At 42.0% G+C, this 16,891-nt stretch overlaps 1 protein-coding gene across 1 annotated transcript in view; it reads right to left on the bottom strand.

Moving 5' to 3' along the window:
- Nucleotides 1-13,725, bottom strand: part of RECK (reversion inducing cysteine rich protein with kazal motifs) — a 69,527-nt gene extending 55,802 nt beyond the window's left edge. Inside the window, exons 1-2 of the mRNA XM_037494834.2 lie at nucleotides 13,563-13,725; nucleotides 3,440-3,498 (exon numbers count right to left, since the gene is read on the bottom strand). Of these exons, the coding sequence (XP_037350731.1) occupies nucleotides 3,440-3,498; nucleotides 13,563-13,662 (159 nt within the window). The 5' untranslated portion in view covers nucleotides 13,663-13,725. The remainder of the gene's footprint in view (nucleotides 1-3,439; nucleotides 3,499-13,562) is intronic.
- Nucleotides 13,726-16,891: the final 3,166 nt, after the last annotated feature.

Here is a 16,891-nt window from a genome sequence, read left to right as displayed (position 1 = left end):
GGAGTCTGACTTTTAGCCCCACCTCTCTAGTCAATTTAGAAATATTTATTGAGAATGTTGAGTGTTAGGCACTATTCTAAGCATTGGGGGATTGAGCATAAACAAAGCAAAGTTCTGCTCTAAAATATCTCCCCTAACAGTCTTCTTCTTCTTTTTTTTTTTAAAAGAGCTTTTTCTCAAATCTCAAACTCCTTTTCTTTGGCATCCAATCGCCTTGACTTCTTACTAAATCCAAATTCCAAAAGTTTTATTTATTTATTTATTTTTAAAGATTTATTTATTTTTATACAAGAGCTGGGGTACAGGCCAGAGGCACGGGAGTGTGACAGGATTCACCAGAGACAGAGTGGGGAGCAGAACAGGCAGATGACGGAAATACACTGCTGAGGGGAGCAGTGCGACAGGAGAGGTCTGCCACACCATGTGGGAATCTCCCTGGTTGGCCGGGAATCGAACCTATGCTGCAGAGGTTGCAGACAGCTTCACAGCGCTGCGCTCAACCCGCTGCGCCCAACCCGCTGCGCCACCAGGGAGGCCCAAATTCCAAAAGTTTTAATTCTGGCTCTTGGGTGCTCACTCAGTGTGGACCTACCATCTCTGGCTCTTTGCACACTGATGAAAAAACCCAAGGGAGGAATGAAGACTGAAAACACAGATTGTATTAATCTGAAAATGGCAGGTCTATGGTTTTGTGATGCAGTTGAATATTACGAGGCACACACCGCTTGGCAAACTAAAAGATAATGTTAACAACAGGGTTTGTTAATGAGGCCAGTCAGATTCTGATTTGATGGGCAAGTCAGTTAATGAAACAGGCCCACCTGCACAGTTGGAAATGAAGTCTGAGGATACAATTGCTTGCTGCCTAGTGAAAAGGGAACCTGCTACTTTATTACAGAACTCTGTGACTCCAGACCAAGGTGAAATTCTCAATCAGAAAACAGCAACTTGGTCCCACCACACCCTAACTACTATAGTATAGTTTTTCTCTAATTTTTCACTCCTCCCTCCCCCATTCCTTTTTTGTACATAAAGGACCTAATATACGTGCACAAGCATACTGCATTTTTAAAAACTAAATAGCCAGTGCTGTGCTTTGATCAACATCAAACAGAGATGGGATACTGAGAGTGGTTCTGAAGAAAACATTCTTTCTTCATCAGAGACCTGATCATTTGACTCTTCTCACCATGTAACAACAAAAAGAACAACATAAAAAATATTGTATACTTTGTTCAGCTGGAGAATTATAACATCTTTTATTTCGCACCAAGGACAATTTAAAACTTTTTTGTACACAGTTGTTACATATAGGACAACCTACATTTAAACAGGGAAAAATTAAAGGAAATGAAACCTAGTTTCAACATCTTATATAAAAGGAAAAAAAGCATTTTTTTAAAAGATTTATTTATTTATTTATACAAGCACTGGGTACAGTCAAAAGCGCGGGAGGGTGAGAGAATTCACCAGAGCCAGAGTGGGGAGCAGAACAGGCAGAAGGACCAAAGTACACTGCTGAGAGGAGCAGCGGGCACGGCAGGAGAGGTCTTGTTGCTCTGTGTGGGACCCTCCCCATTGGCCTGGGATTGAACAGGCGCTGCAGAGGCTGCGGGCAGCTTCACAGCCCAACACTCAACTGTTGCGCCACCGGGGAGGCCCGGAAAAAAACATTTGAATTCCCAATCTCCAACTGCTTTCACACAGTGGTTTTCACTGCTAATTTAGCAACTCACCCTTCCTCCAAACCAAATCTTTTTTATAACCTCACATAACCAACAGTGGTGCTACTTTTCATACCAACCCAAAACTTACTAAATGTCATCAGGATTCTTCCCTTTCTTCATTCCCTACTGGTTGAGGAACAATGAAATTCATTGCTGGTATCTCCTTTCATTTTGAGTGAGCTCTCCTGGCTTCAGTAACCTTGCCTAACTCAACACCACTCATTCAGTATTCCCATGATCGGGGCCTGTCCTGCTTGGTAGGAGAAAGCGAACATGTGTAGCCCCGTCCTTAACTCTCCTCCTCTGGGGGTAAGTCTAGTTATGTAGTTTTGTGTGTATTTGGAGATAAAAGTTACAATCAACATTTGTGTAGATAGGGTCAGGTAAGAAAGTTGTTTAGTAAGGTTACTATAGTTACAGAATTCCTAGCAGTTCAAATTTTAAGAAATTATACCTTGCCTGTTGTAGATGCCTCATAAAAATTATTCACCTAGGTGGAAATTATTCCATCCAGATGGAAAAAACAAGAGGAAATAAAGCAGTAAGTCAGGAAAGCAGTGCTTTCCGAAGCCTCAGCGCTATTTATGAAATCCCTGAGGGTGACACCAGCAAGGAGCCATTTTTTGCTTTTAAAAACTACTGTTCCAGCAGTAAATCTGCAGAAAAATTGTTACAGTGTTTCAACATGTCACTAAATCCTCTAGCATCTATTCAGATGAGCTGAGTCACTGTCTTGTCTTATAATTAGAGCCTATCGTGCAAAATCTTTCCAAGTTCATGGCATTGTTTAAGAGAAGTTTTAATCCGTACACTCTCAGTTTTAGGACAAAATCCAGGATAATATTTGAAAGCTCCTCCAAAAGATGATTGAGGCCATTAATTCTCAAGAGTTAAGGCTAGAACTACACAACCAAGATGATGAAAGAAAGTAAGACTTTGTGAACTGGCATTGTCTCAGTGGAACTCGCCAAAGAGGCTCAACCAGAAAAAAATCACACCTGCAGAGACAATTCAAAAGTAAAACAGTGAATACCCATAGAATCTTCATCTAATATTTCCCTTTATTAACATTTTGCAACTTTTGCTTTAGCTTTTTATATATACACAGATTATTATTATTATTTTGATGAAACATTTCAGAATTCATTACAGATAAGACATCTCCTGAAACAAGGACACCATCCTACCTAATTACAATATAAAGACCAAATTTAGGACCATACTATTGACACAATGTTATTAGTTAATATACATTTCATATTCATATCTCACCAAATTATCCTATTAGTATCCTTTGTAGCAATCTTTTTTTTAAATTCCAGCATCCATTCAGAATCACACATTACATTTCTCATGTCTGGTTAGTTTCCTTTAATCTGGAGGTTTCGTAGTCTTTGTTTCTTATAATACTGATATATTTGAAGAGGACAGGCTGTTGTTCAGAGGAATATTCCCTCAATCTGAGTTTGCCTGATGGTTTCCTCATGATTCTAATTATGCATTTTTGGCAAGAATCCTACATAAAATATTCTACTCCTTTCCTGTGCATCACATCAATGACTCGTGTTAAATTGTTTCATTATTAGTGATGTGAACTCTGGTCACTTGGCTAAGGTGCTGTCAAAGACCAATCATACTTAATAGTTAGGAAAATAATAGCCTCTACAATTTTTATTTATTTTTTAGCCTCAACAATTACTATGTAAGCTCACCTGTTCACATACATCACGGCACATTTGGTTATCTTTTGAATGACTGCAACACAATGCACCTAGGGAGAAAAAATAAACAATTGCTGTTTCCCAATTTCAAATAATCAAGATGAGTGTGCTAAATCCAATGGTTACACAGTTTATTCAATATTACTACTATTCATTTTAATTCAACAGATCTTTTTACCTTACTCCTATTGTAAGTTAGAGACATTCCTAAGTTTTACATTATAGTTCCTATCCTCAAGAAGCTTTCAGTCTAATATCAAGATTGCCATAGCTTACTGAGTATTATGCATTTTTCCATGTGCCAGAATTTTACTGTTTGCTTTGTACATTATCTCATTCAATTCTTACAATTACCCTATGCACCACATTCAAGCTTATGTTCTATGAAATACTGTTTTACGTGTTACTATCTATCCCTCAAGAGAAAATATTTCATGTTCAAATAAATAAGGAAATGAAGGGTTAAAAAAGCAAGAGAATTCTTTATTGCAGACTTTGTAAAGTCTTTAAAATGTTGGGCCTCCGTGGTGGAACATGGGGTTAAAGACGCAGCCTATGAAACTATACGCAGCCACTGCAGCTCGAGATTGATCCCTGGCCAGGGAGCTACCCACACGGCACAGAAGACCTCTCCTGTCTCACCCGCTGCTCCCCTCAGCAGTGTATTTCACTCAGTCTGCCTGTTCTGCTTCCCACTCTGTCTCTGGCGAATCCTCTCACCCCCCACACCTCTGGCCTGTACCCCAGTTCTTATATGCATAAATAAATCTCTAAAATAAAAATAAAAATGTTAACTAGCATGCATTCTTAATTTCTTAAAATGGTATCTAAGGCGACCTATCAGAGCACAGAACATTTTTTTATGCCACTTATTAATATTTTAGAAAACCAGCTTGAGAAACATTAAATCAGTGAAAAGGGAAAATGTTGCCAAGCAGTATTACGGGTCCAGAGAAATTTATAAACTGACAGTGGAGATAATCAGCAGGGGCATGTTACAATTCTAGAGGTTAGCAGACTGGAAAAAAAAGACATAGCGAGATAGCTGATCAGGGGCTATCTAGACTGGCAAGTCAAAGGAGATAAGGAGATAGAAATAGATTTATAAAGGCAATTAGATTTGATAAAATGGCTTGAAATACATATTTGCAACATAATCTCTTCAAATAAAATCCATACAATTTCGGCATACAAATTAAGTAAAAGCAGAGCTTTTTTGATTGAAGGTAGAATTGGGACTGGGAAGAAACGAATAAATAAGTGAATAAAGATCTTACAACAAGTCTTCTAAGTTCAAAACTGGAAATTGTTTCTCCATAAAACAATGACAGGATTTGTGATATTATCAGCATGTGTCTATATAGTTTGGATGCATGAAAGACTACTGGGATGGCTTTCTAGTATTATTTCTACAAGAAACAGTGCCCTGAAGTCCTAAACATTTGACATAAAAATTCCGAAGAACATAAAAATTTCACTAAGTTATAGAAGAAAAAATTTCCCTGCTTTAAAGGCTGTACTTTCGAAGAAGCCATAATCTAAGGACATGCCCAATCGCTCATGAGGCTTCCCCACAGCACCCTTCCTCCCTGCCATGCCACATGGTGCTCACCACTCTTCTAGGATTCCGTTATCTTCCAGTGGCACTGGAATGGGGGGGAGGGGGGAACAGCAGAAGGGCTCTCCTGTGAGATACTGATGTGCTCTTTTGAAGTCCCCTAGAAGTTGCCACTTTCTGCTATCTTCTAAAACAAAGGTCATATGAGGGCAGAAAATCCAGCTGATACTGAGCAAAGATAACTCGTAACATATGGTGCAAATAAGCACAGGCTTAGAAAAAGTAAACAATCAAGCAGACAAGAGTCTGATTTGGGTCTAGAGATTTTTGAAAAACAATTTACTGGACCAAATGTCTGTTTAGAACAGAAACATGTTATAATTAAAACTCCAATAACAAAGAAGATTTTATAAAAATATAAAATGCCTGTATTTTTTTCTGTTTAATGGTGAAGATCAAATTTCTAGGGCATGATCTCCAAAGTTAAATTTTTTAAATAATTCTTTTTTTTTTGCATTAAAGAAAACCAAAATTGGGGGTGGGGGGAATGATCTATATTCCACTGTCTTGCCAGAATCTATGCTGACATTTGGCATATTTCCTTCTGGTCTTTCCAAAAGCCTGATAGTTCTGACAAAATGGGGATAAAGAGGCAAGGCCTCTGGTAATAGCTCCCTTCCCCCTCAGCCAAGCATTCCTCTGTAACAGTACAATTTCCTCCTTTGAGAGGACTGCTGCCCTCCATGAACAGACTAGGTGGCCTATGCTCGAATACATTTTCCACACTGTTTTAACCTTAGCCACTATTAGTACAATTTTTCTTCTTTTGAAGCAACAGAAACTTATCTTTAACACTGCATATTTTTCAAGGAAAAAAAAAAGTCTACAAATAGACATCAATTCACATGCCTCCATTAAGAATGGGGGGGGGGTTTCAAATGCAATTAATGGAGCAATTAAAGGTCTTTCTCTTTTTTTAAAGCTATTAAAATGGTTTAATTGAGCCATTTGACTATCACAGTGCAAAAACATTCTCCAAGGCCTAAAGTTTTCTACAAGAGAAGATAATGAATTGAGGAAATGTTTTATTTCTATAATTTGATTCTAATATACTCTTTAATAATTCTACTCATTCTCATAAAAATGGAACTGAATAAAGGTAAAACTAGTTCAAAATAAAACTTGATATTGACAGGATAAAAATAAAAGCATAATGTTACTCTCATTAAAGACATAAGGATGACGGTCATATTTTGCATTCTTATTCCAAGAGTTTATAATCATAAAATTAATAAAAACCAAAATCTTACTGTTAAATGTAATATATCAATATTTTTGGATCTAAAAAGTTATTAACCTAAAAATATGCAAGCAGAATTATCCAATAATTAAAAACATCAAGGTTTGCCTGCTTGCCTCTCTTAAGAGGCAAGCAAGCAGGAAGCACACATGCTGCAGTCACATTAGGGAAAATGCAATTTCTAAGACCAACCTGCATTAACAAAAAAATACACACCCTAATCTAAGACACGGTCACAGAATTATGTTTTTTTTTTTAATTAAAAGGGATTTGCCAGAAAGCCTCCTGGAAGCTGTAATTCAATTTAGTTAATGAAAAGTCATTCTTGTTTTCTGTTCTAAATAAAGAGTCCCTCTAATTAATGTCCTAAAAAAATACTGAAACAGAATATATATGTGTGTGTACACACACACACACACACACACACACACAATATGCTCTCTATATACATTATTGAGGGGAAAAACTAAATCTGAGCTGATACTGGGAAAATGTCTTATTTACATGAAATATTTTAAATCAAAGTTTTATTTTCAAAACAGCCTAGAAAATGACAACCACAACTTTAATTTATAAACTTTCTTGTAATTTTCACATTTATCCTTTTAAAAATGTGTGTGCGTGTGTAGATAGGCACATATATCTATATACCTTCAGCTAAGGAAGAGCCAAATAGCAAAACGATTACCCATGCACCCACCACCTCTATTCAGCATTGCTAACGTCTTGCTATAACGCTCATGTTCTTTTTTTCCTGAATCATTTGCTAGTCAGATATCTTTCTCCATTGTTTGCCTCACACAGCATTCCTTCCAGTTAATCATACCCACATGATTTAAATATCAATAATTGCCAGTTTTTTTAAACAGACCTTTCATGATGTCATTCTTTTAATCTAGATTCTACACTGACTTACTGCTATCCAAATTATAAATTTTTCAAGCTTTCTTCTAACATTCTGCAGGGTATATGAAGATGCTCAGGCTTTTATACCACTGGCCTCTGTGGCTATCACCTGCAGCCTTGAATGCAGAAGGCCCTTGGGAGCGTGGGTGATGGTAGACACCTGGCATATGGTGTAGGCATGCATAAATGCACACCTGTGCTGAGGAGGTCAGGGATAAAGGGGTCGTGTAACTCAGAGATGGCGCAGCGGAGATGGCATGGCGGTGCCCACACTGCTTCCCCCAGCCCCCAACCCGCCTCGCACCTGGTTGCTTCACTACAAATAGTGTAGAAAGATCCTTAAAAGCCCAAAAAAAAACACTGAGAGCTCCAGGATTCTCCTTTGCCTGTCTCCTGAATCAATAGAGAACCTGCCCTGTGCCTTGCTGGCAGTACACCTGCCCTTTCCTGAACTTCTATTACTTTTTACAAGGAACATTTACATTTATCTTGACTATAATTTCTGCCTGAAATGCTTAGTGTCCCTTCCTGCTGACCTAAATCCCAAATACCTTTTAAGGCTTAAATCCCATCTCAATTCTCAGTTAAAGACTTTCTTCTCTGACAATTCCAAGACATCTTGATTTTTTCCAGTCATTTAAGGCTCTATTATTCTAGTCAGAACTGGAAGCTGTAGCACTTAACTCTCCCCACATCACTTCCCGGGCATACTTATGAAATGTCCAGACTGTAAACTTCTTGTAACCATTTAGCATAGTGGCCAGTTCAAAACATTTTATTCACTGGTTAGCAAGTAATAACTTCCTAATTATACAATGCTTTTTTCTTTTTAGATTTTTTTTAATTTATACAATAGCTGGGGTACAGGCCAGAGGCGCAGGAGGGTAAGAGGATTCACCAGAGACAGAGCAGGGAGCAGAACAGGCAGACAGACCAAAAGCACTGCTGAGGGGAGCTCGGGCAAGACAGGAGAGGTCTGCCACACCATGTGGGAATCTCCCTGGCCGGCTGGGAATCAAACCCACACTGCAGAGGCTGCGGACAGCTTCACAGTGCTGTGCTCAACCCGCTGCGCCACCGGGGAGGCCCACAACGCTTTTTCAATCAGACAAAAAAGAACAAAAATTTTTATTTCTCTCACAGTACCATTTTAGTACTATCAATACTATCAAATGGTGACCAATCCATAATTTAGCAAACATCACATGAGTTTTTGGACTAGGGCAAGATATATAAATTGGATTCAACCATATCCTGAAGCACAGAGGCATGGGGTGTGGCCAGCAGGGGGCAGGCAACTCCTCTAGGAGGTCAAGAAGAGTTAAGGCTGGGGAAGTTGAAATTTTATGGTGGTACCGAGCATAAGTGAGAAGAGAAAGCACCTGGTGGAGAGTAGACAATGCAAGAGATACAGAGAAGCTATGAGAAATAGGAAAAACTGCCTCTAAAAGAGGCCTTGGTTCCTGGCAGCCTTTCCATCACCATTATCTACCTCTTGGGCCACTACAATGGACTTTTGGTTACCCTGCTTTTATTCCTACCCCACTACAAACACTTTTTTTTTCATTCAGCACCCAGAATGCCCTAAAATAGAAATGAAAGCACACATTTCTTACTTAAAAGTCACCTGGTTTCTATCTGCACATGGACTAAAATCCACAGTTGTTTTTTTTAAAAGATTTATTTATTTGTGCATACAAGAACTGGAGTGTAAGCCAGAGGTGTGGGGGGTGAGAGGATTCACCAGAGAGAGTGGGGAACAGAACAGGCAGATGTAATGAATCAGATACACTGCTGAGGGAGCAGCGGGTAGACAGGAGAGGGCTGCTGTGCCATGTGGATAGCTCCCTGGCCAGCTGGGGATAGAACTCATGCTGTAGTGGATGGTGAAAGCTTGATAGCTCTGTCTTTTAACCCCTGCAGTACCAGGGAGGCCCCTAAAATCCAGTCTTTAGGTGTTTATCTGCAGGGCTCAGCACCACCTGACCTAGTCCTGACCTAGTCCCTTGCTCACTATGTTGTAACCATGAGGACCTTCTGTACCTTTGACTTTAGGGCTCTGCACTTCCTGGTCCCCAACCAATCTTTCCTAAAGTCAGCAACTTCACAGTCTTCAGCTCTTGGTTCTGAACTTAACCTTCTCAATGAGGCCTCTCTAGTCATCACTATGGAAAGAACCATGCGCACTACTCAAAATTCTATCATTATCTGCTTTCCTTCACAACATACTTATCACTCCTAGAAATCATTTTCTTTATCTGTTTATTGTCTATCTCTCGTTCACTAGAATGAAAACTTCTTGATAGAGGCATCCCTGAACTTAGAATGGTGCCTAATATATAGTAAGCAATCAATAAATGTTTTTTGAATAAACCTTTGTACTATGTTTTACTTTTTAAAAACCACATCTATAATATACATAAAAAAATATGCCTCCTTGACATTATTCTACTTCTTCTAGATGTGGCACAAGGTGAAATGTATGACTAATGAAAGATTGCTTCCATCCATGGATACAAGACAGACCTTTTAGCAGCATACCAGAATAGACTGTCAAATCTCGTCTATTACCAATCTCACTCTTTCTTCAGAGTAGGCCAAGAGAATCTGCTTCTTATTACTTTCCTCCAGATAGGCGTTCGCTTTTCCTAACTTAAAATTCATTACATTCTTTCTCAGGATTCTAGGCTATTACATAATTCAACTTTTGAAATGTCAACTTTTGAAAACTACTCCTTCATGTTACATCTTTTCCTCTTTTGTACTATTACAAAATATCCTAAATAGAAACAGAATTACTGTCCGGAACCACCATACACAGATCCTGCCATCTCAGCACAGAGTCCTAATCCACTCTCGGAAGTGAACATTAGAGGTGAGGGGTGGGGGTGGGTGGGGGTGGGGGGGGGCGTTGGTCAAGGCGGGTTCTGGAAAAGTACAACAGAATAGTAAGTGTAGCATTACTCCAATGTAGAGGGTATGGTCAAACTTCACAAGAAATAATAATCATTGGGCAAGTAATATCACTCCCTCACCTCTAGCCCCCAGGAATAAAAATGAAAACCCCTAAGTCAGAACGGATAAGGCTTGTAAAGCATTATACCAGAGGAGACAGGAGCATCAAATCTTGGTCAGGGTAAGGAGAAGGGAAAGAAGACTATCTGTGCAGGAATACAATCCAGGCCTTTACTGAAATACAATTTAATATTGTGTTCTCAAATTTTGCTCAGGATTGAAAAACATTTTCCATACTTCCTACAAATCCACAGTGCAAGCTTTTGTCTATTGTATTACTCAATGGCCTTTATGTAAGGAACTAGGCAATATGTGCTTCCTAAAATTTAGTACAAGGGACAAATCTCACTTTTAAATCAAACTGGGATTTTTAAAAATCAAACAATGTCAACTCTAAGTTGTCTTCGACTTTGAGAGCTGGAAGGGTCTTTAGAAAGCATCTAGCCCAGAATTTTTTAAAGTATGTATAGGTGTTGTGAAGAAAAAGTTCTATATGCAAGTTTCTTTCTTCCTGTAGTATTTTTATGGAGAATTAAACCATGTTAGATGAATTAAACAAGACTGAAATGGTTTAATGTCTTAGTAGTCAACCTAAACAAACCAAAACTTAGTCATGTAATGCCTCAAGGTCAAGAAATCAAAACCTAAGGACAACTAATCACAACGAGCCACCCAGGCTATCCCAAATAAGACAACTGCTTTAGCTATTACCAAATAATTTGCCTTGCTACCTCTTTTATTTAAGTCTTTCTCCTAGCTCCTCTCGCTTTCCATTGGATCCTGGCCCATTCATACTGATTTTTGCTCAATTATTTTTCTTTTTAAATCAAGGCATAATTGATCCAGAACATATTAGTTTCATGTGTACAACATAATTAGGCATTTGTATATAATGTGATCACTACAATATGAGTTGTTGACATTAGTCACCATACATAGTTATAATTTTTTTCTCGTGAGGACAATATTTAAGATCAACGCTCTTAATTTTTGAGTATAAAGCAAGTATTATTAACTATAGTCACCATATTATATACTATATTGCCTCAAATAAACTCTTAATTTTTTTTAAAAAGATTTATTTATTTATGCACACAAGAGCTGGGGTACATGCCAGAGATGCAGGGGGTGAGAGGATTCACCAGAGACAGAGTGGGGAACAGAACAGGCAAACTGACTGAAACACACTGCTGAGGGGAACAGCGGGTGAGACAGGAAAGGTCTGCCTGGCCATGTGGGTCAGCTCCCTGGCCGGCTGGGGATCAAACTCGTGCTGCAGAGGCTGCGGATTGCTTCATAGTGCAGTGCTTAACCCCTTGCGCCACCAGGGAGCCCCCCAAATAAGCTCTTAAGTTTTAATGTTTTTGTTAACAATCACATATGACAAAATTCATTCTTTTAATGTATACAATCCAGTTGTTTTTAGCATATTCATATTCTTGTGCAATCATCACCACTATCAACTTTTAGAACATTTTCATCACCCCTACAAGAAATCTCATACCCATTAGCAGTCATTTCCCCAGCAAACAGAGGAATCTTCAACCCTTTAATGTAAATCTAACCTATCTTATGGTTTATTAGGGAGGGGCAGAATAGTCCTTGAGCACTATGCTAAGTGCTAAAGGCCAGCCAGAGAAGGCAAACTACAAATACCGTAAGATTTCACTGAGATGTGGAAAATAAAGAAAACAAATGAATGAACAAAACAAAGCCTAACTTTTAGATTATAAGAACAAAATGATGGTTACTAGAAGGGAAGGGGGGGAAAGGAGAGTAAAATGGATAAAGGGTATGTCGGAGAACAGGAACTTGACTTTGTTGGCAATCATAATGTAGATATATACAGAAGTTGACTTATACTTGAAACATATAAAATGTTATAAAACAATGTTACTTCAATAAAAAAATTTAAATACTGAATAGCCTCAAGGCTCTAACATTTCAGTGCTCACTATACGCTTTTCTAATATATCTATTACCGTAATTCTCACAATAAAATCCATGAGAAGATACCATATATAATAAACGTGGATATTAAAGCACAGAAAGCTTACAGCTAAGTAACTTGTTCAAGTATTCTTAACTATTGCACTCCACTATCGCCCACAGAACTGACTAGTTGTGAAATGAGAATGGACCACTAGTATTCTATGGACCATAACTTTGGGTGTGCTTTAGTTCACTCTCTTAAACTTAAGGAGAAAAGTGAGACCCAGAGAGGTAAGCTGATATAGCCAAGAATACACAGCATAGCATTCTTCCTTTCCTTTGATTTCCTGTCTAGCTGACAGCTAAATTTAGAACCTAATTACAATTAACCACCTCATCCCAGGTTCCTGACACAATTCTCTTCCTTCCTTAAATAGGTTGTCTTTCTTTAAAAAATCTTTAATGTTGTAAGCTCCTTAAAAATTTGTTAGGATTGATTTTGCTCTTTCTAGGTGTCTCTAAGTAGCACACTTCACCATTTTAGCACTTATAAATCCGATCATCTTTTAATGTCTAGTGCAGTTGGGGGAATCGCTCAAGTTTCTTCCCACCCTAGATTGGACAACCTCTCTCTACCCTTCATCTCCACTGATACTTCTGCCTTGAAGTCGAGGTATCTGCGTCCTGTCCTGCTCCACCACCTAGCCAGAGAGCTCCTGGAGGGCAAGAGTTGGCATCAACTCCTAAATAGGCTCAGCACGTGGGAGGCAATCAATTGGCACCGAGCAGTTTCCTCTCCACCCCTGGTTTAACTCCTTGGAAACAAGGACGAAACTATCCTCAAACCTGCAAGCCCCAGACAGCAGGGTTTATTTCAATCTGTCTCCCACCAGAGCCCAGCGCGGTCTCGAACTCCCAGGGTACCCAGGCTGTGGGGGGCCCACCACTGCCCGCAGCCCGGGGTCTGCCTTTCTGAACCAAGAGTCAAGTTACAACTGGTCCGGGTGGCAGTAAAGCTCTGCACCTCGGAAATGCCACCCAACCCTCGCAACGATCCCGGGCACAGGCTTTCCGCCCTCTCCCGAGGGAGGCCCGGGCGGGGTAAGCGGGTGAGGGTCGCGCCGGGGGCCACGGCCGAGGGCTGACAGAGCAAGGCCTCGAACCCGGGTCGCCGCCCCCGGTCTGCACATCTGCCGGGCGGGGAGAAAGAGGGTGGAGAGGGCTCTCCTGGCGGGTTTCGTCTTGGCACCCCCTCCCGCCTGCTGGGAACTGCGGCCCCGGGTCACCAGGCGTGGCCCGGGTCCGGGGGTCGCGCGCACCCCTGGCCCCTGCCCCGCGCCATCTTGGAGCGCTGAGGCGGCCGCTCCGGACCGCCCGGAACCCCAGCGCTCGCGGTTACTCACCCGCACTGCCCGGGGCCAGGCCCCCCGCCACCCCCGCGACCCCTGCCGCGGCCAGCAGCAGCAGCAGCGCGCGCCGAGGGGAGGCCTGGACCGCCGCCATGTCCGGGCCGGGCGGGTCCGGAGCCGCGGGATGCTCGGACCCAGCCTGGCCGCCGCCGCAGCCCGCGGAGGCCCCGCCCCGGCGCCCTGGACCTTCGCTGATTGGCTGCGGCCGCTCAAGCCCCGCCCCGCGGCCGCGCCGAGTTTCCAAACCCTCCGCGGGGCGGGCGCTGCGCGGACCCCGCGCTTTGTCGCGGCCCCGCTGAGCCTGGGCTTCCGCGGCCGGGGCCGCAGGCGGCGTCCTCCGGCGGCGAGGTCAAGGGGTGTCAGGGCTGGAAGGTCCCGGGGACGCCCCCCCCGTCTTCGAGGTTTGCAGGTGGGGTCACTAGAGGCTCCGAGGGGAGACCTGCCCAGGATCCCCCCGAGAGACGCCTGTCACCCGCGCGCAGGCTGAGGCCGAGCCGAAGGGACCGGGCGCCGTCACAGCCGGCGATGAGCCCCTCGCTGGCCCTTCTGCCGGAGCAGAGGCTGTTTCTCTGCCCCCCAGAGAGGGCGTGTCACCCCGGGCAGCTCTCCTCAAAGCCGCCCCCAAACGCTCGCGGGCTCTGCAGAGGACACGGCCCCTCCCGGGAGCGCCGCGCCGCGGGTTCGCAGCCGGAGTTCTTGGGGGCGTGTGGCCTCGGTGTGTCCCTGATGTGCTGCTCTGCTCCTTACCCCCAGGAAGGCGCAGGGAAGGAACACGTGTGTGTCTAGATATGGGGATATCAAGATACTAGGCTCTAGATGGGGACCCTGAAAATCAGACTAAGTGTAGACTTAAGACTGTTTGGAGGCGGGTCTGCACTCCCGCGGCTCCTGTGGCGCTTGGCAGGCTGCTTGTGAGGGTCACTGCTGTCAAAGTGCCGCTCTCCTCCTGAATTACTATCTTTCTCCGCTCCTCTCCCTTAAAAAAAAAGCATAACCACAGTTTAATTTTTAAAATTATTTTATATCGCTAAATATCCAGTATTTAAATTTCCCTTTTTGGCTCATAATTTCTTCTTGTCGCTTTTCCAGGTCCAAAGTTCATACACTGAGGTTGGTTTACATGTCTTTTGTGTCTCTTTGTATCTATGCCCCAATATACATGCCCCTAACAGAAGGGCATGGTCCAGGTCCCCCTCCTGAGGGATGACTGTCATTGCAGCAGAAAAATGATAACTATAAAAACAAACCTTAAAGTACAATATGTATACTTAAAATTTTTCAGTACACACTGGAGGTGGCAGAAGAATCCTTGAATTTAAATATAAATCAACACAAATTGTCCAGTCTAAAGAACAAGGAAGAAATATTGAAGAAAATGAACAAGTCATCAGTGATTTGTGGGACAGTATCATGAGATTGTGTGTGTGTGTGTGTGTGTAATTGGAACTCCAGCAAGGAAGGAGAAATAATGGAACAGGAAAGAATTTAAAGAATAATAACTAAAATTTTCCAGATTTGATGAAAAACATCCACTTTTAGATCCAAAAAGTTTAGTGTAGTACAAGCAGGATAAATACAAAGAAAATTTCAACATAGATACACAATAGCCAAACTGCTGGAATTTAAAGGTAAAGACAAAGTCTTGAAAGGAGTTGGAGAAAAATGATAGAACAGAAATCATAGAAATGATAGAAAAATAAAGGTCAAGTTGAGGGCTTACATTTTGTCAGAAACTATGGAGTCCACTGTTCCCACCTGTACTGCTACCACATAGTCCAAACCATATCAGCTCCTGCTTGGACTATTGTAGTAACTTCTAAACTGGTCTCCTTTCTTTCCCCTTTACTCCTTACAATTGATTTTCAACAAAATTACAGTGATTCTTTTAAAATGTAACTCAGTTTATGTCATTCTTCAGACTCTCCAAAGTCTTCCCATCTTAGATAAAAAGATTTATTCCAGGGCCTCCTTGGTGGCGCAGGTGGTTGAGTGCTACACTGTGAAGCTGTCTGCAGCATGGGTTCGATCCCAGCCGACCCGGGAAACACCCACATGGCACGGCAGACCTCTCCTCCCTCGAGCGCTGCTCCCCTTAGCGTGTTTCGGTCAGTCTGCCTGTTCTGCTCTGTTCTCCCCACTCTGTCTCTGGTCAGTCCTCTCACCCTCCACACCTCTGGCCTGTACCCCAGTTCTTGCATAAATAAATAAATCTTAGAAAAAAGATTTATTCCAGTGGTTCTCAGGTCATTTATTCTCAACTCTCTGACCATATTCCCTATTATCTATCTGATTCATTAGCTTGCTCTGTGTTATTCCTTCACTGTTCATGTACCTCCTTTCTCAAGTCCCTTACTCTTTCTGTCTCTTCTGCCTGGACTTTTCTTCTCCCTGGTCTTCTCTCTTCTTTTTCAAGTCCTAACTCAAATGGCCTTCCTCCATTGCTCTACTTGTTTCTCCCTGTTCCACCAGGCATGGATTATTTTTACCTTTGTTTCTAATTGTTTTCTGTAGCAGAGTCTGAATCTCTCTGAGATCTCTTTTGATCAAGAACTCGGCAGGTGGGCCTCCCCGGTGGTGCAGCAGGTTGAGCGCTGCACTGTGATGAAGCTGTCTGCAGCCTGTGCAGCGTGGGTTCGATTCCCAACCAGCCAGGGAGAAACCCATATGGGTGGCAAACCTCTCCTGCCTCGCCCACTGCTCCCCTCAGCAGTGTATTTCGGTCATCTGCCTGTTCTGCTCCCCACTCGGTCTCTGGTGAATCCTCTCACCCTCCCACACCTCTGGCCTGTACCCCGGTTCTTGTATAAATAAATAATAAATCTTTTAAAAAAAAAAAGAACATGGCAGGTTTTGTTGATATTAATTCACTAGGAGCCCATACATTGTTTTCTGGAATTTATCCTCAGTAAATTTCTTCTTTTTTTTTTTTTTAAAGATTTATTTATTTATACAAGAACCGGGGTACAGGCCAGATGTGCGGGAGGGTGAGAGAATTCACCAGAGAAAGAGCGGGGAACAGAACAGGAAGACTGACGAAATACACTGCTGAGGGGAGCAGCAGGCGAGACAGGAGAGGTCTGCTGTGCCATGTGGGATTCTTGCTGCCTGGCCGGAATCGAACCCCCACTGCAGAGGCTGCCGACAGCTTCACAATGCGGTGCTCAACCGCCTGTGCCACCAGGGAGGCCCTTCAGTAAATTTCTGAAGTCAATCTTCAGTGTACAAGATTTTTCTGCACTTGTTTAGCCTAAACACATTTTATTATTATGGATTTACCTACCTTTAGGATAGATAAGATAGGTACATTTTGAGTTTTTTAAGAC

Source organism: Talpa occidentalis, unplaced genomic scaffold, assembly GCF_014898055.3.
Source record: "Talpa occidentalis isolate TD23 unplaced genomic scaffold, MPIMG_talOcc4v2.1 talOcc4.7, whole genome shotgun sequence".
Classification (NCBI taxonomy): domain Eukaryota; kingdom Metazoa; phylum Chordata; class Mammalia; order Eulipotyphla; family Talpidae; genus Talpa; species Talpa occidentalis.
The sequence above is the reverse complement of the archived record's forward strand: the minus strand, read 5'-3'. Positions and strand labels throughout refer to the sequence as shown.